Raw genomic sequence first — 27,698 nt, 5'->3', positions numbered from 1 at the left:
AAAAAATGGTGGGATCATTCTATCACTCCAGTAGATATCTACCCGCTGATGCAATTCTCTATCTGTATAAGAGCCAAATATGTCATAGGGTGGCGTACTGTTGCCACATCTGAGCAGGATCTGCTAGAAGCAGCTTATCCTGTTTTGACAGAATTCAAAATAGACTTCGTAGTAGGGAATGCCCTTTTCTCTTCCTTGCAACTTTTTTCCCACAGAAGAGATGTTGCGAACCTGTCTATGCTTTATAGCTATTTCCATGGCAAGTGCTCATCTGAGCTCCAGTCTATAGTCCCCCTTGGCCTGACTTTCATGAAAAACACTTGTCTAGCTAAAACCACTATCAACCATTTCCCCCACTCTTTATCTGTACCTAAACATAGATTCCATGAACAAAGCTTCTTTCTTAGAATTGCACACCTGTGGAACTCTGTTCTGTTTTCTTGCTTTCCAACTAACTACAATATGGTTGTTTTCAAATCCAATGTAGACAAGTTTTTGATGAGCCGTTCTCCTTAATTAATCCCATTTACCAAATTTCCACTCCTAACGATTACTACGATATTGTCCCATTGACTTCTGTACACTCATTAACTCTTATCCTTGAGTGGCCTCCGGGCCTTCATAAGTGGTGACTCCTTTATAAAAAATAAATAAATAAAACTAAAATAAAATACTGTTTAAGCAAAGCAACAGCTTGATAAGTTTTATTTGGCTTCTGATTGGTCATAAGCACTTGTTAAAAGGTCATATGTTGACGTGATCGTATTGACACAAATGATGCTGAATGTGCAGGTCACCCAAATTTGGAAAAATATAAAAAATAAAAAATATAAAAAATAAAAAAATAAAAAATATAAAAAATAAAAATATAAAAAATAAAAAAATAAAAATATAAAAAAATAAAAAATATAAAAAATAAAAAAATAAAAAATATAAAAAATAAAAAATATAAAAAATAAAAAAATAAAAATATAAAAAATAAAAAAATAAAAATATAAAAAATAAAAAAATAAAAAATATAAAAAATAAAAAAATAAAAATATAAAAAATAAATAAAAAATATAAAAAATAATAAATATAAAAAATAATAAATATAAAAAATATAAAAAATAAAAAATATAAAAAATAAAAAATATAAAAAATATAAAAAATATAAAAAATAAAAAATATAAAAAATAAAAAATATAAAAAATATAAAAAATAAAAAATATAAAAAATAAAAAAAATAAAAAATATAAAAAATAAAAAATATAAAAAATAAAAAAATAAAAAATATAAAAAATAAAAAATATAAAAAATAAAAAAATAAAAATATAAAAAATAGAAAATAAAAATATAAAAAATAAAAAAATAAAAAATATAAAAAAAAAAAAAAAAAAAAAATAAAAAAAAAAATAAAAAATATAAAAAAAAAAAAAAAAAAAAAATATAAAAAATAAAAAAATAAAAAATATAAAAAAATAAAAAATATAAAAAAATAAAAAATAAAAATATAAAAAATAAAATAATAAAAAATATAAAAAATGAAAATATAAAAAATAAAAAATATAAAAAATAAAAAATATAAAAAATAAAAAAATAAAAATATAAAAAATAAAAAATATAAAAAATAAAAATATAAAAAATAAAAAAATAAAAAATAAAAATATAAAAAATATAAAAAAAATAAAAAATATAAAAAAAATAAAAAATATAAAAAATATAAAAAAGGTCCACAAACTGGAAAACTGGAATTGTTTGTAAAATAGCAGATGAATTAAAGATATCAGAAGGAAGTGTATTCCCTATTTTACATGAACTTTTGTTAACGAGAAAACTTTTTTTCAAAATGAGTGCCGCGTTTGCTCGATAAGTCGATCAAAACACTTGTGCAACTGTTTCAAAGCAACAAAAAAATTTTTATGTGACAATGGATGAAACATGGATCCATCACTTTACTTCGGAGTTAAATTAATAGTCAGCTTAATGGAAATTAGCAAGTGAAAGCCGTCCAAAGCGATCAAAGATGCAAACATCAGCAGATAAGGTTTTGGCTCCCGTATTTTTAGATGCACAATTTTTTTTGTTCAGTAATTACCTTGACAAAGAAAGGATTACTAGCGAATATTATATGGAATTATTGTCATGTTTGAGGGAAGAAATCCACCAAAACTGACACAAAGAAGAAAGATGTAGTAATTCACAAAGACAATTCACCATGTCACAAGTTGATAAAACTACATGAATTGCTTCCTCACCCATCTTATTCTCCAAATTTGACCTCCAGTGACTACTTTCTGTTTACAGACCTTAAAAGAATACTTCAGAGAAATATATTTGGCTCTAATAAAAATGTGATATTAGAAACTGCAGTATCATTTGAGGCCAATAACAAATTGTTCTCCAAATTATTAGAGAAGCGTTTTAATCAGTGAGTCACCCTTGACGAAGAAAGTTGGATTTTGCCAAAAAGTTGTTTTGTTAGTTAAGCCTGGCATGTATTGAGTGACGTGTTAAGCTAACTGAGAAATGGAAGAAAAAATATCACGTCATCATGGACAGGAATTATTAGCGTGATTTGCTGAATAAGTGTTAAGATTTGAGTAAACAAACATTACTTTCATAGTTGCAGCTGTTTTAGTGAATGACATTGTTTATTGGCTAAGTATTCCAAATTTTTTTTTATATGGAAATCGCTCCAGACAATGCATGAAGCCACTTGATGTAAGGAGGTATGGGCGGAATTCTATGAATATTTTATTTCATTTTAAAGTTTTGAGCTATTATCGAGTCCGCAAAAAGGACCGTCTCATGCGAATCATCTTGTTCTCATACTAACTTAGCAATCTATCACTATTTGTGTTTCAACCAAATCAAGGTATGTAGAAAAGTAAATTATCTTGCCTTTGGTAACATTTATTTGTTACATATTTTTTTTGACACTTTTTCGGTTTGTTGTTTATAGTAAAACATACCCAAACACAACACTTTTATAAATGTAACATCCGATCTTCTTCGGGAGTTTGTTGTCAAACTAGAGAATCTGAATAGAATTTTCAACTAAAATTATTTAATCTATTGTTTTAAATTGTACCAAATAGAATTAGGAAACTCTCAATATCAAAGCAAGGAAGTTTTCACATGAACATGTGAGCTCAAAAGTATTTTCAACCAGTAGAAATCTTTCCAAACCCCAAAAAGTAACACATACATGTGAAAATAATAAACCAGTGTGAAGTTGGAAATTTCTATAAAGCAAGGAAACAAATAGCCAAAACTAGACAGACTTTACCAAACAACAAAAAGAACTCCAGAACGTATTCTTCACAATCCCTTCATACACATTGAGGCCACTGGAGTGTCAGGAGCCAAAACCTTATCTGCTGATGTTTGTATCATTGATCGCTTTGGATGGCTTTCACCTGCTGCAATCCCCTTATACACTTTGGGGCTCCTGGAGTGCAAAAACTTTATCAATACACGCTCTAACAAAAACAAGACAAACACACACACAATACCACACTACCAAACGCTCACATACATAAATTACCTGCATACGCATAGTATATATGCAGGTTGTCATTGATGGACGTACATCCAAGCAGAATAACATTAATGTAGGAGTGCCTCAGGGGTCGATCTTTGGGCCACTATTATTCCTGATATTCATAAACGACCTCCCTGATAGTATTGTGTCCAAGATGGGTAGATTTTCTGATGATACAACGCTCTATAATATGCATGAGGGAAGAACAGATGTGCATAAATCTAAGACAATGGCAGAATCGTTAGAAAATTACCTCCAGACTTTAGTGGAATGGGGCCGCAAATGGATGGTAACATTTAATGCTAGTAAGACTAAGCTGCTCTCCTTTAACAATTACAAGACGCCTCTCCAAACCCCTATATCCATGACAAATAGAACCCTACCTGAGAATTCTACCTTCAAACTTCTCGGCCTAACTTTTGCGAGCAATATGAATCGGAACAAATACATAGAGGACATTGCAAAGGCTGCTACAAAGAAAGTGGGTTCCTTTTATCGAGCTAGAAGACTACTCACGCCTGAGAGTATCGTTTACCATTACAAGGCCACCATTCGCCCATACATGGAGTATTGCTGCTACATCTGAGCTGGTGCATCTACCACTAGTTTCTCCCTCTTAGATAAAGTTAAAAAAAAGAGTTGTCAATCAAATCGGTCCCACTTTGTCAACTAAGCTCCAGCCTCTGACCCATCACCGCAATGTTGCATCACCGTGCCTGTTTTACAAATATGTTAATGGAATGTGTTCTGATGAACTCGTTTCACTTGTACCCCCTCGACGTACATATCCTCGACAAACCCGCTTAGCAATAAGATCTCACCCCTTCACTGTTGTTGTTCCTAAATGCCAGAAAGCTTTCTATTCTAATAGTTTCTTCCCTCGAACAGCTAAACTTTGGAATTCCCTTTCTGCTGCCTGCTTCCTTGGCTGTACTGATATGCAGAAATTTAAATGTAACATAAACAAATATCTTGTTAATCTTTCCTAGACATGGACCCAAATAGTAGCCCCTTACATCCAAGTGGCGATATACTTTGTAAGGGGTGAACATGAGTAAAAGAAAAAAAAAAAGTTAGCATTAACATCATGTAAGTAATAATTTGTGAGTTCTTTTTAACACGAACAACTCTGTTATAAGAATATTATTTTTTTTAGAGCGAATTAATTCTTTTAATGGATTATTTCAAAACCCCATGGCGTACACACAACAGTCACTTATCACAGAGTTTCCTGGAAGCAATGAAGAAGGACGTCGCTCTCTCCTCGTTTTTGCATTTGTCCACTGAACAGCTGAGAATCAGCTACGTTCACTGGAAGATAAATGCTTGTTGACTTTCGTCAACCGAACTTTTCTGGTGACCGAGGTTTACACTTCAACGTTCAAAATTTAAATACATAAATGAGTTTCTGTGCAAGTCTGTCTGAATTAATAAAATCAAATAAAAACATTTACAGCCAATCTGATGCATTTCTTTGACTGTATAAAACTTGTCATTTCTGATCCATTCTGAATGCATAAAAAGCCAGATTTTTTCTTCAATTGATGAAAAAGTCCACAAGAAATCTAAGATTGGTGTTGCCTCAGCCTCTCTTTGTCTCTGGCCTTGGGGCTGCTGCTATGTCAACTCACTCATACACTGCCATAAGCATATGCACGCAGACATTAATGAACACACAGACACAACAAATTAACTTTTTCATTATCGTCTGCTCATCAAAGACCAATGTGTAAACTTTTTCATTGAAATATTTCTCATCATTCTCATTGTACTTTTTAATATGAAAAAAACAAAACAAAAATGTGATGATTTGTAACTTCAACACTTTTTCATGATAAAACAAAAAGTGTCAAAACTAAAAGAATTTCTTGAAACAAAAACTCAACATGGTTTCACACTTCGCACATGAAACAACAAAAAAGAAAAAAATTTTTTTTTACATTTTTATAAATGAAGTCTTTTTGAAATAATATATTAAATATTTTAATGCAAGAAGGATAATTTTTGGAAATGGGGTATTTCTGTATGGCATGTTTCGTTTCATGCTTAATGGCTTCCATTCTGCATTTGCATCGACTATATTCATTTCTGCCTTCTTGGTTCTGACTAGAAAAATATCAGGGAAACCAATGCCAACAATAGAATCTGGTTAAGATAAAACAAAAAGTATTCCTATATGGTTTCGTATTTTGTTTCATGCTTAGTGACTTCCGTTCCATAGTTAGCTACACCGAATACACTTCTGGCGTCTTAACTTTGTGTACTGAATTTTTGGATTTAACCTTGAATCTTCAGATTGACATATATGATGTTGATCGGAGTTTTTTTTTTTTTTTTTTTTTTTTTTTTTCTGTATTAAGGGGAGATAATATTTTTCCTTGATCGAAATTTTGAGAGTTATCTCCCTTTTGTTGTTGTTGATTACGATAAAAAAAAGAAAAAAAAAAAAGGAATGATCGGCTGGGCTGACCGCAGTGTCTAGCCATGACAAAACAAATGGACATTAAACGATCATGAAAAGATAATATCAACATAGAATGGGCGACACACAATCTTATCAAATCGATAATTAATGCGATTCACTGTTAAAACTAAACACCTCAACAGAATAGAAAGATTTTATTTTTAAGAACTTTACATTGTTAAAACAAAAAGAACTTGATTTTTTTTTTGTGTGAATAAAAAAAAAAGATGAATTCTACGTCAACCAACAATCGAACTTCTGTTACCAACAGCAACGAAAAAGATGAAGATTTGATCCCTAATTTGAACCTGACTTGTGCAGGTTTTGACACTTCCGACCCCGACTTAATAAACGACGTGATTGCCGATTTGCCCCCCGGGGGTCCACTCGCCAAATACAGGGAGAAAGCTTCGTTTAATTGGAAAAAACTCAAATTCTTTCTGGACGGCGAAGATATCATCCGTTGGAGGGTTAGTATTAACCCCACTCCCAATACCATTTCTTTTGATAATAGAATTCACTTCTGCAGTTTAGGGACCATGCTATTATTTATTTATTTTCTAGAAAGGATTTCCAAGTTAAAATCAAATATTATGGTATCTTTTTTATTAAATTGTTTGTAGAAAGCACAGAATAGTTAACAAATCCACCCTCCCTATGTTAAGAATGGGTTTCTAAATAATAACGTTATTATTTCAGCACGGTCCGTAAACTGCATGCATAAAGTACCAAAAAAGAAGTATATGTCGATTCATTTAGTTTATCGGTACTATGCAGTTATTGAGCTGTCTTTGCTGAAATAATAACGTTATTATTTAGCAAGCCATTCTTAACATGGGGAAGGAATAGTGATTAAAAAATTTTGTTTTTAACTATTCTGTACTTTCACCTAACAATTTATGGTGCTTGTTAAGACAGATCGATAAATAGGTCGCATTAAACAAAACAATATTAGGTACTTACGTAATTCATCGAGTATAAAGTTATTTCTAGTTGAAAGTAATATTTACGGAAAATTGGGTAAAATCTCATTTTTCTTAGACGTTACAAAGTAGACAGTGGAGAGTCTACACGCAGGAGACATAACTCCGAAACAAATATAAACCTAAACATAGATTCCATGATCAAAGCTTCTTTCTTAGAACTGCACGCCTGTGGAATTGTCTTCCGTTTTCCTGCTTTCCAGCTGACTACAATATGGTTGTGTTCAAGTCTTACGTAAACAAGTTTCTGATGAGCCGTTCCACTTAAGTTAACAAATTTACCGAACTTCCATTACTATCGATTACTATATTGTCCTTTTGACTACTCTATACTCTTTAACCCTTATCCTTGAGTGGCCTATCGGCCTTGATAAGTGGTGCCGCCTATGTAAAAAAAAAAATATATATATGTTAAATTACTTAGTCATGGCTGCATTATTATTTGTTGGGTAATCTCCAAGATCAGTGCGCGGAAAAAAATCAAGCTAATGAAAGTGGATACGGTTTAGCGCTATTTTACAATTTGTCATTGTGCAGCAGAGGGTGACAACTCTCATTTACTAAGAGATTTGTTCATTTTTTTTTCATTTCATAATTTAGGACGCTCGGCTCAACCGTGACGATATTTTTTATTAAATCAAAAATTAAAAAAAAAAAAAAAGCTGCCAGATCTTTTTTTTTTTTTTTTTTTAATGTAAGAAAAGTTGATAGCATTAAAAATACAAAATGTAGTCTTTACGGGACTATTAAGAGAAAAATAACGATATTTTAATTAGATAAAAAAAAAACATTTAAAAAGAAGCTGCGGCTTTTTTTTATTTTTTTGCTTTTGTTTTTTGTTTTTTGCTTTTGTTGGTCCCCCGATTTATCGGAGAGGAACCTACCTATGTTTTAAGTGGCATCTGTTAGTCCGAACGATTGCCAGATAACCGTACATTAATTTTTCCTGAAATTTTGCCACAAATTGTATTTCATTAAATAGATGTGCACTGCACAGTTGAAAAAAATTTTTGCAAAAATTCCTGTTTTTTTTTTTTTTGTTTTTTTTTTTTACACAGTGGTCACCACTTATCAAGGCCCGGAAGCCACTCAGGGATAAGGGTTATTGCAAGTACATTACGTTAGTGTGGAGATTTGATGAAGTGTTTACTTAAGGGGGCAGTTCATTAGGAATTTGTTAACGTTGGACTTGAACACATCCAAGTTGTAGTCAGGTGGGAAGCAGGCAGACGGAACAGAGTTGCGTCCCCAGGGCTCAAAAGAGGTCCAAAATGTCCTAAAATGGCCAAAAATAACACATTTTGCACCATAACTTTTGATTCATCCATTAGATTTTTCTGAAACTTGGCCAATATGTGGAGCCCATTGTTTTTAATATAAATCCAGTATGGGTGACCCTGGCAAAATTTTGGTTTGCGTCCCTGGGACTTTTAGTGCTAAAAACGCCCCCTTTGTGGCTCTTTTTTCATATTTCTCAACAAAAACTTGATATGTCTGACAATATAGTGGTTTTTCACGGTGGTCAACTCAAATATACATGTGTTTAGGCTTGAAGCTGCACCGTTATCCATTTACACAGGATTCAGCATTCCCAGGGGCTCAAAAGAGGTCAAATATGCTCCAAAATGGCCAGAAAATGACCCTGTTTACCCCATAGTGTTTGATCCATCCATTAGATTTTCATGAAACTTGGCCAAAATGTGAAGGCCATTGTTCTTAATATAAATTCAGTATGTGTGACCCTGGCAAAATTCTGGTTCGCATCCCTCTGGGACATTTAAGGCTAAAAAAACATGCCTTTTTGGAGCTCTTTTTTCATATTACTCAAAAACTTGATATGTATGTCTATATAGTGGTTTTCCATGGTGTTGAATTCAAATATACATGTCTTAAGGTGTGAAACTGCACCGTTTGTCAATTTTCACTGGGATTCAGTGTTCTCAGGAGCTTAAAAGGGAGTCACAAATGCCCCCCCAATTTTTTTTTACCATATAACTTTTGCCTCATCCATTTCTGAAACTTGGCAAAAATGTGAAGGCAACGTTGGCCCTTCACACTTCTTAAATTCATCATTTCTTAACATGCAGCACCAGGGGGCGGGGGACCATGCATGTGCGGCTTTTTTTTTTAATTAAAAAGTAAATGTTATGGTAAGGTTTTTAAAAAATTATTCTTTAACCTTAAAAAATACAAAGAATGAAACATTTTAATAAAACAAGGATGAAACTTTTAAAGCTGCAACGTTTTTTTCTTTTTTTTTTTGCTGTAACAAAGCTTATAATATAAATAACACTAACATCTAGTTTTTAACATTAGAAAAAAATAAAAATGCGATGATAGTTGGAGAGGAATTCTAAACAAAGTTGACAACATTAATAAAACAAAATGTAGTCTTTACACGACTATTAAGAGAATCGTTTTTGTTTTCATATCATCATTTACGACGCTAAAACCACCGACCAAACAATATTGTCGTTAGATGAAAACATTTACAAAAAAGAAGCGGCAGCAACTTTTTTCTACATTTTTTACGACTACTTTTTGTTTTAAAAAAGTAAACGTGATGTTAAGGTTTTTAAAAATTTAGTATTTAGCATCGTGAAAATGCGACGAAAGGAAACTATAATTTCTTTCAAGCAAAACCTTTTTATAAAACACGGACAAAAATGTGAAAAATTTGTGAGTGTGATTTAGGTTCCTTACTGTTATGAAATTTTTGTAAGGAGGTGAATTTTTGTTATAGCCTCCTTTAACTTTAAGGTGATGCTTATTTTTTTACTGAACAAAGCTTATAACATCTAGTTTTTAACATGAATAATAAATCGCAGTTTTTTTTGTTTTTTTTTAAATAAAAATTACAATTATTCTACAACTATTGTCGCAGCCTCTGTTTTTTAAATATATTTTCATCTAATAAAAATATCGTTATTACGAAACAAAAAAAAAAAAACGAATTTAGGAAAACTCGTCTACGGAAAACTCGTCCATTTTTACTAGGTAGGAAAACTGGTCCCTTGATTGAAAACACATTTTATTACCGTTCTTGAAGAAGATATTGCTTTTACAAAAGAATGCACACCTCATAATATTTAAAAATTTTTTACTTGTTTACTGTTTTAAAAAAAATTAAATTGATTTTTCTAAATGTTTGTTTTCTACCTACTTTTGCTAGTTTTGTAAGTTTTTAGTGCTTCAACTTATTTTAAAGCGTTCATTTAGTTAAAAAAAACAACTAATGTCGAGTGTTACTTTAGAACAAAAAAATGTCTGACATGAGAGGATCATGTGTTGGGAGTCTTGATAATCGCTCAAAAATAGAAAATTAAAAAAAAAATAATGAGGTAGATATACTTTTAAAAAGAACCCCCTCCTGTAAAAGAAAATGCATTTGTATATTTTAAAAATATAATTTAGAGAGATGGGGGAGTTTTCCATGAACGAATTTTTCAGACACCCCAAAAAACATTTTTTGTATTGTAAAACACAACAAATATTTTATTAAAAATAATTTAGTCTTAACATTTGTTTTATGATGAAACAAAACAACGCAAAAAACATTTATTTATATAAATTATATATATATATATAATAAAGTATCTTTAATATATTTTTTTTTGTTTTATCATAAAACAAGTGTTAAAACTAAATAAATTTTTTGAATAAAATATTTGTTTTATTATTTGATAGTACAAGAAGTGTTTTTTTTTTTTAAATCATTTTTTTTTTGTTTTGTGATAACGCAAGAAGTGTTAAAATTAACGTATTTTTTAAAATAAATATATGGTTTCTTTTTTCTTGTCTTGACTCTGTTCTGTTCCATATCCACTTCTGGTAGTTTGTTTTTTCCAAGCACTGATCTTGGACATTACCAATTTGTTTAAACTGTCATGTTCCGACTAGTAAACTTTGCCTTGGTTAATTCTGAAAAAACTTTTTTTTAAATTATGTCATTCTAAATATCATAAAAAAATTATTTAAAATCAAAATTGTTTAAATTATTTATTGTTCTAAATTATATATATAAAAAATTATTTAAAATCAAAATTGTTTAAATTATTTATTGTTCTAAATTATATATATAAAAAATTATTTAAAATCAAAATTGTTTAAATTATTTATTGTTCTAAATTATATATAAAAATTATTTAAAATCCAAATTGTTTAAATTATTTATTGTTCTAAATTATATATAAAAAATTATTTAAAATCAAAATTGTTTAAATTATTTATTGTTCTAAATTATATATATAAAAAATTATTTAAAATCAAAATTGTTTACATTATTTATTGTTCTAAATTATATATAAAAAATTATTTAAAATCAAAATTGTTTAAATTATTTATTGTTCTAAATTATATATAAAAAATTATTTAAAATCAAAATTGTTTAAATTATTTATTGTTCTAAATTATATATAAAAAATTATTTAAAATCAAAATTGTTTAAATTATTTATTGTTCTAAATTATATATATAAAAAATTATTTAAAATCAAAATTGTTTACATTATTTATTGTTCTAAATTATATATAAAAAATTATTTAAAATCAAAATTGTTTAAATTATTTATTGTTCTAAATTATATATATAAAAAATTATTTAAAATCAAAATTGTTTAAATTATTTATTGTTCTAAATTATATATAAAAAATTATTTAAAATCAAAATTGTTTAAATTATTTATTGTTCTAAATTATATATATAAAATTATTTAAAATCAAAATTGTTTAAATTATTTATTGTTCTAAATTATATATATAAAAAATTATTTAAAATCAAAATTGTTTACATTATTTATTGTTCTAAATTATATATAAAAAATTATTTAAAATCAAAATTGTTTAAATTATTTATTGTTCTAAATTATATATAAAAAATTATTTAAAATCAAAATTGTTTAAATTATTTATTGTTCTAAATTATATATATAAAATTATTTAAAATCAAAATTGTTTAAATTATTTATTGTTCTAAATTATATATATAAAAAATTATTTAAAATCAAAATTGTTTACATTATTTATTGTTCTAAATTATATATAAAAAATTATTTAAAATCAAAATTGTTTAAATTATTTATTGTTCTAAATTATATATAAAAAATTATTTAAAATCAAAATTGTTTAAATTATTTATTGTTCTAAATTATATATATAAAACATTATTTAAAATCCAAATTGTTTAAATTATTTATTGTTCTAAATTATATATAAAAAAATATTTAAAATTAAAATTGTTTAAATTATTTATTGTTCTAAATTATATATATAAAAAATTATTTAAAATCAAAACTGTTTAAATTATTTATTGTTCTAAATTATATATATAAAAAATTATTTAAAATCAAAATTGTTTAAATTATTTATTGTTCTAAATTATATATATAAAACATTATTTAAAATCCAAATTGTTTAAATTATTTATTGTTCTAAATTATATATAAAAAAATATTTAAAATTAAAATTGTTTAAATTATTTATTGTTCTAAATTATATATATAAAAAATTATTTAAAATCAAAACTGTTTAAATTATTTATTGTTCTAAATTATATATATAAAATTGTTTAAAATCAAAATTGTTTAAATTATTTATTGTTCTAAATTATATATATAAAAAATTATTTAAAATCAAAATTGTTTAAATTATTTATTGTTCTAAATTATATATATAAAAAATTATTTAAAATCAAAATTGTTTAAATTATTTATTGTTCTAAATTATATATATAAAATTATTTAAAATCAAAATTGTTTAAATTATTTATTGTTCTAAATTATATATATAAAAAATTATTTAAAATCAAAATTGTTTAAATTATTTATTGTTCTAAATTATATATATAAAATTATTTAAAATCAAAATTGTTTAAATTATTTATTGTTCTAAATTATATATACAAAAAATTATTTAAAATCAAAATTGTTTAAATTATTTATTGTTCTAAATTATATATATAAAATTATTTAAAATCAAAATTGTTTAAATTATTTATTGTTCTAAATTATATATAAGAAATTATTTAAAATCAAAATTGTTTAAATTATTTATTGTTCTAAATTATATATATAAAAAATTATTTAAAATCAAAATTGTTTAAATTATTTATTGTTCTAAATTATATATATAAAATTATTTAAAATCAAAATTGTTTAAATTATTTATTGTTCTAAATTATATATATAAAAAATTATTTAAAATCAAAATTGTTTAAATTATTTATTGTTCTAAATTATATATATAAAAAATTATTTAAAATTAAAATTGTTTAAATTATTTATTGTTCTAAATTATATATATAAAAAATTATTTAAAATCAAAATTGTTTAAATTATTTATCGTTCTAAATTATATGTATAAAAAATTATTTAAAATCAAAATTGTTTAAATTATTTATTGTTCTAAATTATATATATAAAAATGGTACTTGTACAGTTTAATCAAGACATTAAAAAATAAAAATATTGAAGAAAATATAAACTCCCAACTGGATGTTTACTCGTCGGCTGTCAAAGAAAAAAGTGTGTAAACGCGTCACTATGCACAGGCTTGATGCACCCATATGCTCAAAAAGAGAAAGATAATAAAATTAATTAGCCAATGAGAGCGGGCCGTGAAAAAAATAAGATTTAATAACCAATGTCTGTGGGAGCTGGCAAGAAATAAAAACTCAGGATTTTTGTAAATGAGGAGAAAAAAAGAAACAAGAAAACAGAACATGGTTGCAGTTAAGCAAGAAATTACCCCACTTTCGTTGTTAAAGCTGGAAAACACTCCTCTTTGTGACCGTTACTCAACCCAAAAAAAAAAGAAACACAGAATAAGTACTCCTTATGAACATTCTCCCTTTTTCCTCTGTTTATTCCAACATATTTATATTATTTTGAAAGGTGACGACACATAAAAATGAACCTTTTTGAACACGCACATTCAATCTATTCTTTTATTGTTGATAAAAGTTATTTAAAACCTTAAATGTTCATAGTTTGTCTTGTGTTAAATGGAGTTTCTATTTCATGCTTATTTTTTGTTGTTGTAATACAAAAAAACAAGCTATAAACCCAATAAGTGTAATTCTACATAGAAACCCTTTGAGTGTAATGTTATTTGTTGTTTAAAAAAAAAACACTTTTAAGTTTCGATTTTATCATGTTTTTGTATGTAAATTCATTTTATTTAAGTTGTAATTGATTTTATGAAATTCTTTTACGTGAAATGAAAATTGAAATTTTGGCGCGATCAATAATACTTTCAATTTTCATGTATAACACATGTTGGTTCAAGCAAAGTTATTAAATTATGGTGTGAGTTTATTGAAAGAAAAAAGACTGTGTAGACATTAAAAATGTTTTGTTTTTTTTAAATAATTTTATATGAGCAATCTTTTCGAATTAAAATCTATTGAGGAATACACATTTTGTATTGAGAAATACACACTGCAAAAATGTAAACATTAGGTCAAGAATCCAAAAATTAAGTACATAAACTTAAGATGCTGAAAGTGGACTTACTTTAGCTAAATATTGAATGGAAGTCACTAAGCATGAAACGAAATATGAAACCATATGGAAACACTGGTTTTATCATGAAATGGAACACATACATCAAGTCGGTGGCCAAGGTTGCTGGGAAAATGGTGGGATCCTTCTACCACTTCAGAAGATATCTCACTACTGATGCAATTCTCTATCTATATAAAAGCCAAGCACATCCAAGGATGGAGTACTGCTGCCACATCTGGCCAGGAGCTGCTAAAAATAGCCTATCCTGCCTTGACAGAGTACAAAATAGACTTCGTGGCTTAGTGGGGGATGCCCTTTTCTCTTCCCTGCAACCTCTCTCCCACAGAAGAGACGTTGCGAGCCTGTCTCTGTTTTATCGTTATTTCCATGGTAAGTGCTCGTCTGAGCTCCAATCTCTCGTCCCCCCTCGCCAATCTTTCACGAAAAACACCCGACTAGCTGAAACCACTGTCAATAATTTTCCCCACTCTTTATCTGTGCCTAAATCAAAACGTAGATTCCATGAACAAAGCTTCTTTCTTAGAACTGCACACCTGTGGAACTCTGCCGCTTACCTGTTCCCCCCCCCTCTCCCCGATTTCAACGTAGATGTCTTCAAGTTCAACACAAACAAATTCCTGATGAACCGCCCCCTTAAGTAATGACACTTTATCAAATCTCCAATACTAACTATTACTACGATACTATCCCATTGATTACTGTACACACAATAACCCTTATCCCCGAGTGGCTTCTGGGCCTCGATAAGTGGTGACCAACATGTAAAAAAACAAAAAAACAAAACAAAAAAATAAAGAAAAAAAACTTATTTTTAATATTTCTATATAAAAAAAATTATATTTAAAATATATTCATATATATAATATAATTATATATTGCATTCTATATTATAGATATATTCTTCTGGAAATATTTTATTTAAAAAAAGAAATTAAAACTTTTCATAATTTACATTTCTATAAATAATTTTTTAAATATTTAAAATATATTCATATGTAAATAATTAAAAATAATCTTTTTTTTACATTTCTGTAAATAAAATTTTCTTTTCTATAATTTTTAATTCTTAGATAGAATGTCTTTCACACATTGTATCAAATAATTTTTTGATAATGTATCATAAAACAATTCAATTGAATTATAAAACAAAAATCAAGTTTTATTTATTTTTTTATTGTTTCATGATAGAACAAGAAGTGTTAAAACTAAAATAATTTTTTAAAATGAATTATTTCCATATGGTTTCGTATTTTGTTTCATGTTTAGTGACTTCCATTGCTTTCACTATTTTAGCTAAACCGATTCCACTTTTGGCATATTAACTTTGGGTACTGAATTTTTGGATTTAACCAGAATAACAAGTTATCCAATATGGCTGTCTTATTTGGGCTTCTGGCTTGTTGATGTAAAAAGCGAAATGCTGTGATCTGAAAATGAACCGGAAATCGAAACACGCACTTTCTTCATCATTCTAGAAATTTTTTGGCTCCTTTCAGTAAACCCTTTAGATCATGGTGTTTATTTTATTATTTTTTTTTTAATTAACTGAAATAAGATGATCATTTTTGGATAACTTGTCATTCTTTAACAAATGTTTATATATTTGCAGCATTTCTCGATATAAAATGTTTATTTCTCGTCACTTTTTTTTTATTTTTCATTTTTCTTAAACTTTTTCTTCTAGGGGGTGGAACATCCAACCAGATGTCTGACATTTACCCCTATTTTAGTGAATCCAACCCAGAGATCTTTTCAGGATTCTAGCCGTCCCTTTCAGTGCAATCGTTTGTGATATCCAAAGTCATATAACATCATAATGCGATATCGATAGTCATCGCCTCATAATGCAATATTCATAGTTATCACATAATAATGCGATATTCATAGTTATCACATAATAATGCAGTGATATTATTGCTATGGAATGTGGCAGTTCTCTGAAATTCTGTCATCTATGTAAAATGCTTCCCAGTATTGACTGGTTGCATAGGAAAAGATAAATTATATGTAAAGTTGTTGCTAATATCAAATGATGGAAGATGAAATTGGGAGAGGCAGAAATGTAGGAATGAATGTAATAATTTTTGGTATTAGGTAAAAATTTAGAATATTTTTTTCTTAAACATGCTGTTCATGGTTGTGATTGTGCTGAGCCGAAAAGTTTTCAGTTGTTTCTCTGTAATTGCAGAATCTGGAGCGGAAAAAGTGAGATCATTTTATTATACGAAAAGATGAATTAATGAAGTTGAATATAACCAATATAGTTAAAAAAAATGGGATATAGAAATAGAAAACTTATGCAATGAATTGAATCTATGAATGTGTATGTAATTAATATTTGAAAAATATTATGTATTCGCTTAAGTTTATGAATGTGTATGTATTTAATATTTGAAAAATATTATGTAATCGCTTAAGTTTATGAGTGTGTATGTATGCAATATATTTAAAAAAAAAAATGGGATATGATTTTTAAAAAAATGAAAATAACATAAATTCTGGATTGTTATATTTTCAAAAACTGATCAATTATTATTATTATTATTATTATTATTATTATTATTATTATTATTATTATTATTATTATAATGAATATCTAAAAAAAAATAGGATTTTTTTTAGATATTCACAAAAAGAGTGGCTGTACTTTATTTATTAGATTTTTGTTATGCAGCTCTCAAAGGATATTGAAAGCTGACTGAAGAAGCTTAATCTTTTCTCCCTTGAGCAGCAATAATTATTTTGGCCTACAATTTCTTCAGTGTTTATTATGGTTTACCTCAGGACCTATCATTTATTCCTGCAGCAGAAAGAGGTCCACACGGACAAAGAAAGACTATTTCACTGCTGATTTCAATTAAACCAGAAGACGGTTGCTTTCACTATTAGGATCTATCAACCTTGAAATAAATTTGCAAAAAAAAAAAAAAAAAATTTGCTAACGATGCAATTTAGGTGCTCGGCTATTGTATCCTTTTTTGTGTAATTTTCTACCATCTTTTCTCTACGTGGCAATTGAAGCATCCTTTTTTTATATGTTTTATATATCAAATGAATTGAATTGAACATAAGGTGCTTGTTTACATGCAGAATCTTTTAAACCAACACATTTCAGGTGAAAACATTACATACTTATGTGTCCTGGCGAAATTTGTATAAATTCCAAAAATTACGGAAAAATGATCCATTAAAAATGCAATTTATCAAATTATCTTGTATGTGTGAGTGTGGAAGGGTTGTGCACCCAATCCACTAATCCGACTTATCTCCCTTGACTTAAATTGAAAAATTAAAAGTCCACCATTTTTAAAACAACAAATTTCAGAACATAATTGGGGCTGATTTTAAAAATACATGTAGCACATCTACTACTGAATATTTTTTGTAATTTTTTAAAGTTTTACTAACGAGTTATACTAATTTAAAGTTTTACTAACGAGTTATACTAATTTAAAGTTTTACTAACGAGTTATACTAATTTAAAGTTTTACTAACGAGTTATACTAATTTAAAGTTGTATAACTTTAAATTAGCATAACTCGTTAGTTTTCTTTTCTAAGTCAATCTTTTTCTCAAGTGTAAACCGATGGTAACAAACCAATAACTTTGTAGTGAACAGATGCCAACCCCTAAAATTTGTAAACGTGACAAACTGATTTGCGTACATACTACTTGTAACGTTTAACGCAATAATTATTTTACGTTATGAAAAAAGTTAATCCTTGACTTTTTTGTTTGTTTGGAAAACGTTGTTGTTTGGAAGTGCAGTCTATTTTCATATCGGCCCTGTTGACAATTTGGAAGCCAGACCAAGATTGGAGACAAGTAAGCGAACCACGGCGACAGGGACAACTCCTACCACTGGATGGAGACAAAGGTGATGCCACAGGGATTGGAGTCAGTTGCATCCTTCTTTCAAGCCTGTCCATCTGTTCCGGCCCTGTAGGGGTTACACTAATTTAAAGTCATACTAATAAGTTCTACTAATTTCGTCATAACACATTAGTAGATAATCATGTTTTCACCTGAAATGCGTTGATCTAAAAGATCGCCAACGTAAACAAGCACCGAAGATTATAAGATGTATTTTATGTTAAAAAAAATAAATCGCATGTTTTTGTGTATTTCCAGAATTCCGTCTTTGCCACCTTAGAGCAGGATCCGATTTTTGACCGATGCCAGGAAAGCAACATGCCTATCGGCAAGAAACGGGAACTGACTTTTTTACGTAGCCGTCGTTTATTTGAATACAACGTTCTGTCAGAAGAACAGATCTTTGAGAATCCAATGCTAGCCAGAGAGATGAGCACCTGCATGCCAATGTATGACCTCTCATTGGCGCACAAATACCAACTTCATGTTAACGTGAGTCGAGTTTATCACTTTTTTTTTTATTCATTTGCTAGCAGGGACACCCGATGTTGCCTGGGATTGAATGATGATCAACAAATGCTCCACACTTGTCAATACTTTTATTGTTATTGGAATCGATGAAATCAGCCATTTTTCAATCAAACTGATTGTCTACCCAAGTTGAGAACCCACTGGGATGCACCGGAATGAAGCTTAACATACCTCCCCACAGTGACTTAATCCATAATACATTGTAGTCTACATTGAACCTACGTTTGATTTTATAATATTATTTTTAAATAATGGCTTGAATTAAAATTTAATTCTATAAAATTATTTTTAAATAATGGCTTGAATTAAAATTTAAAATGCAAAAGTTAATTATCATTGTTCAATTGTACTTGATAATTTTTGAACACACGCCCGTCTTATCAAACACTGTAAATTTTATATGTCGAACCCTTTTGTCTGTGCGATGATAAAAATTCTCAAATGCACTCGTGATGTTAGGCTGTATAAAGGTGTTTGGTCCAGATCGGACTGATACAAAACCTATCTAAGAATACTTCCAGACGCATAAAGTATATTTGTGTGAAATAAAAAAAAATCTACCCAGCTGTTTCTGAGTCCATAGGGAATGAACTCACACACACACACACACACACACACACACACACACACACACACACACACACACACACACAGTGCCTTTTATATATAAGTGCAAACTTGCTAGTTTAGTTGTTACTATGTATTTATTTTTTAAAAACTTTTATTCACCTGCAAACAAAATGCATTGCCACTGAGATATAGAGGGCTACTGTGAACTACGGACTATTTTTATAGAAACATCCTAAGTAGGGAGTTGAGCAGCAAGATATATGTTCACATTATATTTAAATTTCTGCATGTTAGTACAGTCAGGGAAATAAGAGAATTCCAAAGACTATCAGTTTGGGGGAAGAAATTATTAAAAAAAAAGCGAAAGCATATGAGGCTCTCTGTAGTGAAGGGGTGAGATTTTGCTGCTTTTCATCCAGGTATTTATATAAAGAGGGTATAAGTGCACATTTTATTAAAGTACTTGTAAAAACAAGCACAGGGATACAGTATTGTGGTGATGGAACAGGAGTTAAAGCTTGGTTAACAGTGTGGGACTTATTAAATTGAATACTCTTTTTTTTTAGACACTGTCTAATAAGAGGTTAATGCTCTAACCCATATATGATAACACTTCATGCATGGACAAATGGTGACTTTGTAGAGATAACGGATAGCGGCAGATGTGTGAAGTTTTCTACTTCCAATTTTTCCAGTTCCCGATTCTAATTACTCATCCCAACACTATATATATATATATATATATATATATATATATATATATATATTATTACTAAATAAGTAATTTTCCATTGTTGGTATTAATGATAAACTAATAAATTTTTATTGATTTTAAATGACCAATACAACTAAAATGTAGATCGTTCCCCCCTCCACACAAGCGTATTTTTATCTTTTTGAAAATAGATGCACATATTACACGGATATTTATGGTAATCCGACGCCCCCCCATTCTATAGCTAAATACAGGGTGACCCCAAAAAAAACAAAAGCTAAATGGAGGCCATCTAGAACATATGCTGTAGAACGGAGAAAAAAAGGCCAAAGACCCTAGTGTTTTGATGTGATGTTTTGAATATAATAAACTAGTTACGACCAAAGTTTTATTTCATTCAGACAAAACACTAAGAAACGAGAGCCTAAATTAGAGTTGGGGCCCGTTTTTTTGGGTCACACTGTATTTAGAGCTTTAAAAAAAATCTGAATTGGAAATTTAAAACAGAATCGGTAATTGTATTGGAATCATCCCACCACTAGTATCAACAGCTGTACTTCTTTCTTCTCTTTGCCAAGGGAAACCGACAACCATCCAAAGCACACTTAAATGAATTTTATCTTCAAGCAAAAATCTTACTCTTTTCATTTGACTCTTTTGGACAGCCAAAAGCACTTGTTTTGTATAATTTTGCCTTGAAATTAAATGGTTGCAGATTCGCAATATACAACCACTGTTTCCTTGCAATTGAAAAACGTTTTAAATAACCATTGTGCAAATAACACTTAAGTTGAGAACAATAGTCTGAAGAATGCCAATAATATGAAAGCTCATTTCTCATCTCAAAAACTCGTAACAAAGTAAAAATCATTTCTCATCTCAAAAACACGTAACAAAGTAAAAATCATTTCTCATCTCAAAAACTCGTAACAAAGTAAAAATCATTTCTCATCTCCAAAACTCGTAACAAAGTAAAAATCATTTCTCATCTCAAAAACTCGTAACAAAGTAAAAATCATTTCTCATCTCAAAAACTCGTAACAAAGTAAAAATCATTTCTCATCTCAAAAACTTGTAACAAAGTAAAAATCATTTCTCATCTCAAAAACTCGTAACAATGTAAAAATCATTTCTCATCTCAAAAACTCGTAACAAAGTAAAAATCATTTCTCATCTCAAAAACTCGTAACAAAGTAAAAATCATTTCTCATCTCAAAAACTCGTAACAAAGTAAAAATCATTTCTCATCTCAAAAACACGTAACAAAGTAAAAATCATTTCTCATCTCAAAAACTCGTAACAAAGTAAAAATCATTTCTCATCTCCAAAACTCGTAACAAAGTAAAAATCATTTCTCATCTCAAAAACTCGTAACAAAGTAAAAATCATTTCTCATCTCCAAAACTCGTAACAAAGTAAAAATCATTTCTCATCTCAAAAACTCGTAACAAAGTAAAAATCATTTCTCATCTCAAAAACTTGTAACAAAGTAAAAATCATTTCTCATCTCAAAAACTCGTAACAATGTAAAAATCATTTCTCATCTCAAAAACTCGTAACAAAGTAAAAATCATTTCTCATCTCAAAAACTCGTAACAAAGTAAAAATCATTTCTCATCTCAAAAACTCGTAACAAAGTAAAAATCATTTCTCATCTCAAAAACTCGTAACAAAGTAAAAATCATTTCTCATCTCAAAAACTCGTAACAAAGTAAAAATCATTTCTCATCTCAAAAACTCGTAACAAAGTAAAAATCATTTCTCATCTCAAAAACTCGTAACAAAGTAAAAATCATTTCTCATCTCAAAAACTCGTAACAAAGTAAAAATCATTTCTCATCTCAAAAACTCGTAACAAAGTAAAAATCATTTCTCATCTCAAAAACTCGTAACAAAGTAAAAATCATTTCTCATCTCAAAACTCGTAACAAAGTAAAAATCATTTCTCATCTCAAAAACTCGTAACAAAGTAAAAATCATTTCTCATCTCAAAAACTCGTAACAAAGTAAAAATCATTTCTCATCTCAAAAACTCGTAACAAAGTAAAAATCATTTCTCATCTCAAAAACTCGTAACAAAGTAAAAATCATTTCTCATCTCAAAAACTCGTAACAAAGTAAAAATCATTTCTCATCTCAGGAACTCGTAACAAAGTAAAAATCATTTCTCATCTCAAAAACTCGTAACAAAGTAAAAATCATTTCTCATCTCAGGAACTCGTAACAAAGTAAAAATCATTTCTCATCTCAAAAACTCGTAACAAAGTAAAAATCATTTCTCATCTCAGGAACTCATAACAAAGTAAAAATCATTTCTCATCTCAAAAACTCGTAACAAAGTAAAAATCATTTCTCATCTCAAAAACTCGTAACAAAGTAAAAATCATTTCTCATCTCAAAAACTCGTAACAAAGTAAAAATCATTTCTCATCTCAGGAACTCGTAACAAAGTAAAAATCATTTCTCATCTCAAAAACTCGTAACAAAGTAAAAATCATTTCTCATCTCAGGAACTCGTAACAAAGTAAAAATCATTTCTCATCTCAAAAACTCGTAACAAAGTAAAAATCATTTCTCATCTCAAAAACTCGTAACAAAGTAAAAATCATTTCTCATCTCAAAAACTCGTAACAAAGTAAAAATCATTTCTCATCTCAAAAACTCGTAACAAAGTAAAAATCATTTCTCATCTCAGGAACTCGTAACAAAGTAAAAATCATTTCTCATCTCAAAAACTCGTAACAAAGTAAAAATCATTTCTCATCTCAAAAACTCGTAACAAAGTAAAAATCATTTCTCATCTCAAAAACTCGTAACAAAGTAAAAATCATTTCTCATCTCAAAAACTCGTAACAAAGTAAAAATCATTTCTCATCTCAGGAACTCGTAACAAAGTAAAAATCATTTCTCATCTCAAAAACTCATAACAAAGTAAAAATCATTTCTCATCTCAAAAACTCGTAACAAAGTAAAAATCATTTCTCATCTCAAAAACTCGTAACAAAGTAAAAATCATTTCTCATCTCAAAAACTCGTAACAAAGTAAAAATCATTTCTCATCTCAGGAACTCGTAACAAAGTAAAAATCATTTCTCATCTCAAAAACTCGTAACAAAGTAAAAATTATTTTCATGAAATAAAAAATTTAATGAAAATAATTTTATCAAATGTTAAGTTATTTATTAGATTTTTTAACCAGTAAAAAATGGATGAGTGTTTTTATGCCAAAATTTATGGTTGAATTTGTGCATTAAATCTCAATCACTATTGATCCCGATCAATCGTTATTAATCTTTGTTACTGTGCATCAAACGGATACCATAATACATAGTTTGCTGCACATTATCATAACAAAGGTCCTCACAAAATTTAAGCCAGATTGGACGAGGAAAAGTGGAATAGATGGACAGACTATGAAAAGTGGAATAGATGGACAGACTATGAAAAGTGGAATAGATGGACAGACTATGAAAAGTGGAATAGATGGACAGACTATGAAAAGTGGAATAGATGGACAGACTATGAAAAGTGGAATAGATGGACAGACTATGAAAAGTGGAATAGATGGACAGACTATGAAAAGTGGAATAGATGGACAGACTATGAAAAGTGGAATAGATGGACAGACTATGAAAAGTGGAATAGATGGACAGACTATGAAAAGTGGAATAGATGGACAGACTATGAAAAGTGGAATAGATGGACAGACTATGAAAAGTGGAATAGATGGACAGACTATGAAAAGTGGAATAGATGGACAGACTATGAAAAGTGGAATAGATGGACAGACTATGAAAAGTGGAATAGATGGACAGACTATGAAAAATATATTTTGTTTCTGAATTTTTGAGATGAGGATTGATTATTCATATTTGGATTCTTCTGACTACTATTCTCATCTTGATTGTTATTTTTACAACGTTTCAGTCGATGTAACCTCCGATCTTCTTCAGATGTATCGTGTAACAACCCAGGGAATGTTTCTGTCAAACGCGAGAATTTAAGAACTCTATCCAGTTATGGCTTGCAAAACAAGAGCATGCTACCCCCGTGAAGTAAATAAAGGGTTCCGTTTGAAATTCTGTCCAAATTCCTGAGTTCAACAGCTGAAGAAGGTCAGAGGTGACATCGACCGAAACATTGTGAAAATGATTTAGTTTGAAGAATTCAAATAATATTACATCTTTATTGAATAAAATTTATTTTTAATTTAAAAAAAAAAAAATAACAAAGTTTTAATAATTGTACAATTTTTTGTTTATCTTTCAGATGTTTGCTGGAGTTCTGCAATCGTCTGGAAGTGCCAGACACAAGAATTTTTTTGAGAAATCTAAAAACTTTGAGGTGATTCTATCTCTTTTTACTATAAAACTCGAACATTTTGTAATCAATCATGTACACTTTTGTTGCAATATTTTTTTCCTACAAGGGACGTTCCAAAACTAATGACTCCTATTTTTTTTACCATGTTCGAATAGATCAAGGGGATTGCAAGTTGTATTGTTATGATGAGTTAACTTATGCATTCATGACCTGAAAGTTTCATCTCTCTGTTGCAGATGTTGATGGTGTGAGACTCTATCGAATTTCTCCATGCAGAAAAACAATTGAACCAATCAACATTCATCAGTGCCTTTTGAACGTTTATGAAGTCTATACAATTAAAACCAGCACAGTAAGGAGATGGGTTCGTCGATTTTAGTGGCAACAGAGATGTGAGTGACAAAGCACACTCCAGACTTTTATGACCGAGGCATCAAAAGAGGCTGAATAAAAATGCATTGAGAATGCTGGTGACTATGTAGAAAAATAAATTCTGGCGCACAAAAGATTGCTCATTCCTGTCTTTGTAGCTCTTTAATATGTTAGTTTTTTAGTTAAAAAAATAAGAGGACTTTCTTTTGGAATAACCCTTTTGTCATAGGAGGACATTTTCCTCATAAAAAATATTAAAATGTATAATTATTACTATTAAAAATAGTACATTAAAATCCAAATATAAAAATGTTCTTTTCCAAAAGTTTCTGGAATGTTCTAAGTTGTGCTGTTCCATTTTGGAGTGTTTCTTGAACACCAAACTATAAAATGAACGCTGATAGCATCAACTTTTCAGTTAGTGAATCAGATTTAGCCATTATACCGCTTCAGGATGTCAGACGTTGACTAGATTAACTTCGGCCAATGTTTCCTGGAATCCAAATTCTGTCGAAAGCAATCTTATAAAACGAATCAATTACAAGCACCCTAAAAAAAAAAAAAAAAAAAAAAAACTGAACATTTGGTAATTATAAAGATTTTCTTACCTTCTCTCTTACCAAAGAATTATTGTTATTAATTCTCAATAACTCTATCTTTTCTTTTAAACGTAAACTAGATTGAATTAAGAACTTGCTTATCTCCCTTTGATCATATTTTTGTTTCTTTATTTTTAAGGTCAATAAATACTTATTTTTCTTCAAATTCCAAGTTTTAGTTTTTTACATGAAACACCTTGCATGACCTGCTCTTTGTTTATTTCTTTGATTTAAGCTGAACAGATAAAACAATGATTTTTATAATATTTTGTCTTTTTCTAGATCTGTGGTTGTTTCGCTCTCACTGAAATGGGCCACGGCAGTAACACTCGAGCCATGGAAACAACTGCAACTTATGATCCCCAAACACAGGCAAGTTTATAAAAATTATTAATCTATAAACCATTCAACATCCCCATCCTTTTTTTACAACCATCAGCATCCCTTCTCACTATGGATCATGAGGGATGTAGTTTTTCCTACTGAATTTTGTATCAGTTTTTTTTTTTTTTGTTTTTTTGCTGACTTTTGTATCGGTTTTTTTGCTGACTTTTGTATCGGTTTTTTTGCTGACTTTTGTATCGGTTTTTTTGCTGACTTTTGTATCGTTTTTTTTGCTGACTTTTGTATCGTTTTTTTTGCTGACTTTTGTATCGGTTTTTTTGCTGACTTTTGTATCGGTTTTTTTGCTGACTTTTGTATCGTTTTTTTGCTGACTTTTGTATCGGTTTTTTGTTGAATTTGTATCAGTTTTTTCTTTTTTTTTTTTACTGAATTTTGTTGTAAAATGTAAACAGCAAAAATACATTTTATCCACGCAAGTGAATAAATGGATGTGTTGAAACCATGATTGGCGACAGACTAGCATCCTGTCACAGTGATAGTTCAGCTGCCCGTTTTCACTTAAATCTTGGTTATTTTATAAACAGCAAGATGAATTCTATCAGTGAAAACAATCGATTTACTATCTTTATGGTATTTTACTTGATCAACGCAAATTTGTCATTTATAATTTTACCTATCCAGTCAGTGAGAAAAATGAGGTCATACAATATCATATTCAACCTGTAAAAATATGAGATTCCTCTCCAATCTCAGAGAACCTCGGAGCTGTCAGCTGTCATCAACACCTGCAAACTAAAAACTGTCACAAGTAACTCTGGCTCCTAAATTCATTGACTCAAAATTGGAAATCCTATGTCCGGTCTTTTGCCTAAGAGTGATTGATCAGTGGAAAATAACTCACCCTCTCAACACGTATCCTATTTCTGACAGCTTTTGTATGCCTTGTTGAATCACTTGTCATGGCGGTTTTTTTTTTCACTCCCCCCCCCCGACAACTTTCATGGTTTATTGAATCACATCCTAACATTCTCAGATGAGGGGGGGGGGGTCCATAGCCTTACAAACCTAATAAAAAATTGTTGGAAGTATGATAATAAGCATTAGATTATCAACTTACCTATTCTACTTAATGCTATGAAACTGTTTTGGTTTTGAAATGAACTTAACACGTTTTTTATTTATCAGATTAGTCCTAGTATTTTTTTATTTATCAGATTAGTCCTAGTATTTTTTTATTTATCAGATTAGTCCTAGTATTTTTTTATTTATCAGATTAGTCCTAGTATTTTTTTTATTTATCAGATTAGTCCTAGTATTTTTTTATTTATCAGATTAGTCCTAGTATTTTTTTATTTATCAGATTAGTCCTAGTATTTGTTTATTTATCAGATTAGTCCTAGTATTTTTTTATTTATCAGATTAGTCCTAGTATTTTTTTTATTTATCAGATTAGTCCTAGTATTTTTTTATTTATCAGATTAGTCCTAGTATTTTTTTTATTTATCAGATTAGTCCTAGTATTTTTTTATTTATCAGATTAGTCCTAGTATTTTTTTTATTTATCAGATTAGTCCTAGTATTTTTTTTATTTATCAGATTAGTCCTAGTATTTGTTTATTTATCAGATTAGTCCTAGTATTTTTTTTATTTATCAGATTAGTCCTAGTATTTTTTTATTTATCAGATTAGTCCTAGTATTTTTTTATTTATCAGATTAGTCCTAGTATTTTTTTATTTATCAGATTAGTCCTAGTATTTTTTTATTTATCAGATTAGTCCTAGTATTTTTTTATTTATCAGATTAGTCCTAGTATTTTTTTATTTATCAGATTAGTCCTAGTATTTTTTTTATTTATCAGATTAGTCCTAGTATTT

At 28.7% G+C, this 27,698-nt stretch overlaps 1 protein-coding gene across 1 annotated transcript in view; it reads left to right on the top strand.

Annotated features, from left to right (window-relative positions):
* Window positions 1–5,936: 5,936 nt before the first annotated feature.
* LOC145279639 (peroxisomal acyl-coenzyme A oxidase 3-like) overlaps window positions 5,937–27,698 on the top strand; it is a 75,296-nt gene continuing 53,534 nt past the window's right edge. Inside the window, exons 1-4 of the mRNA XM_080130871.1 lie at window positions 5,937–6,460; window positions 18,627–18,860; window positions 24,454–24,528; window positions 25,761–25,850. Of these exons, the coding sequence (XP_079986997.1) occupies window positions 6,218–6,460; window positions 18,627–18,860; window positions 24,454–24,528; window positions 25,761–25,850 (642 nt within the window). The 5' untranslated portion in view covers window positions 5,937–6,217. The remainder of the gene's footprint in view (window positions 6,461–18,626; window positions 18,861–24,453; window positions 24,529–25,760; window positions 25,851–27,698) is intronic.

This window comes from Euprymna scolopes, chromosome 1 (genome assembly GCF_053919585.1).
Source record: "Euprymna scolopes isolate OS-2025 chromosome 1, ASM5391958v1, whole genome shotgun sequence".
Taxonomy (NCBI): Eukaryota; Metazoa; Mollusca; class Cephalopoda; order Sepiida; family Sepiolidae; genus Euprymna; species Euprymna scolopes.
Note: the sequence above shows the minus strand (reverse complement) of the source record. Positions and strands in the feature narration are given on the sequence as shown.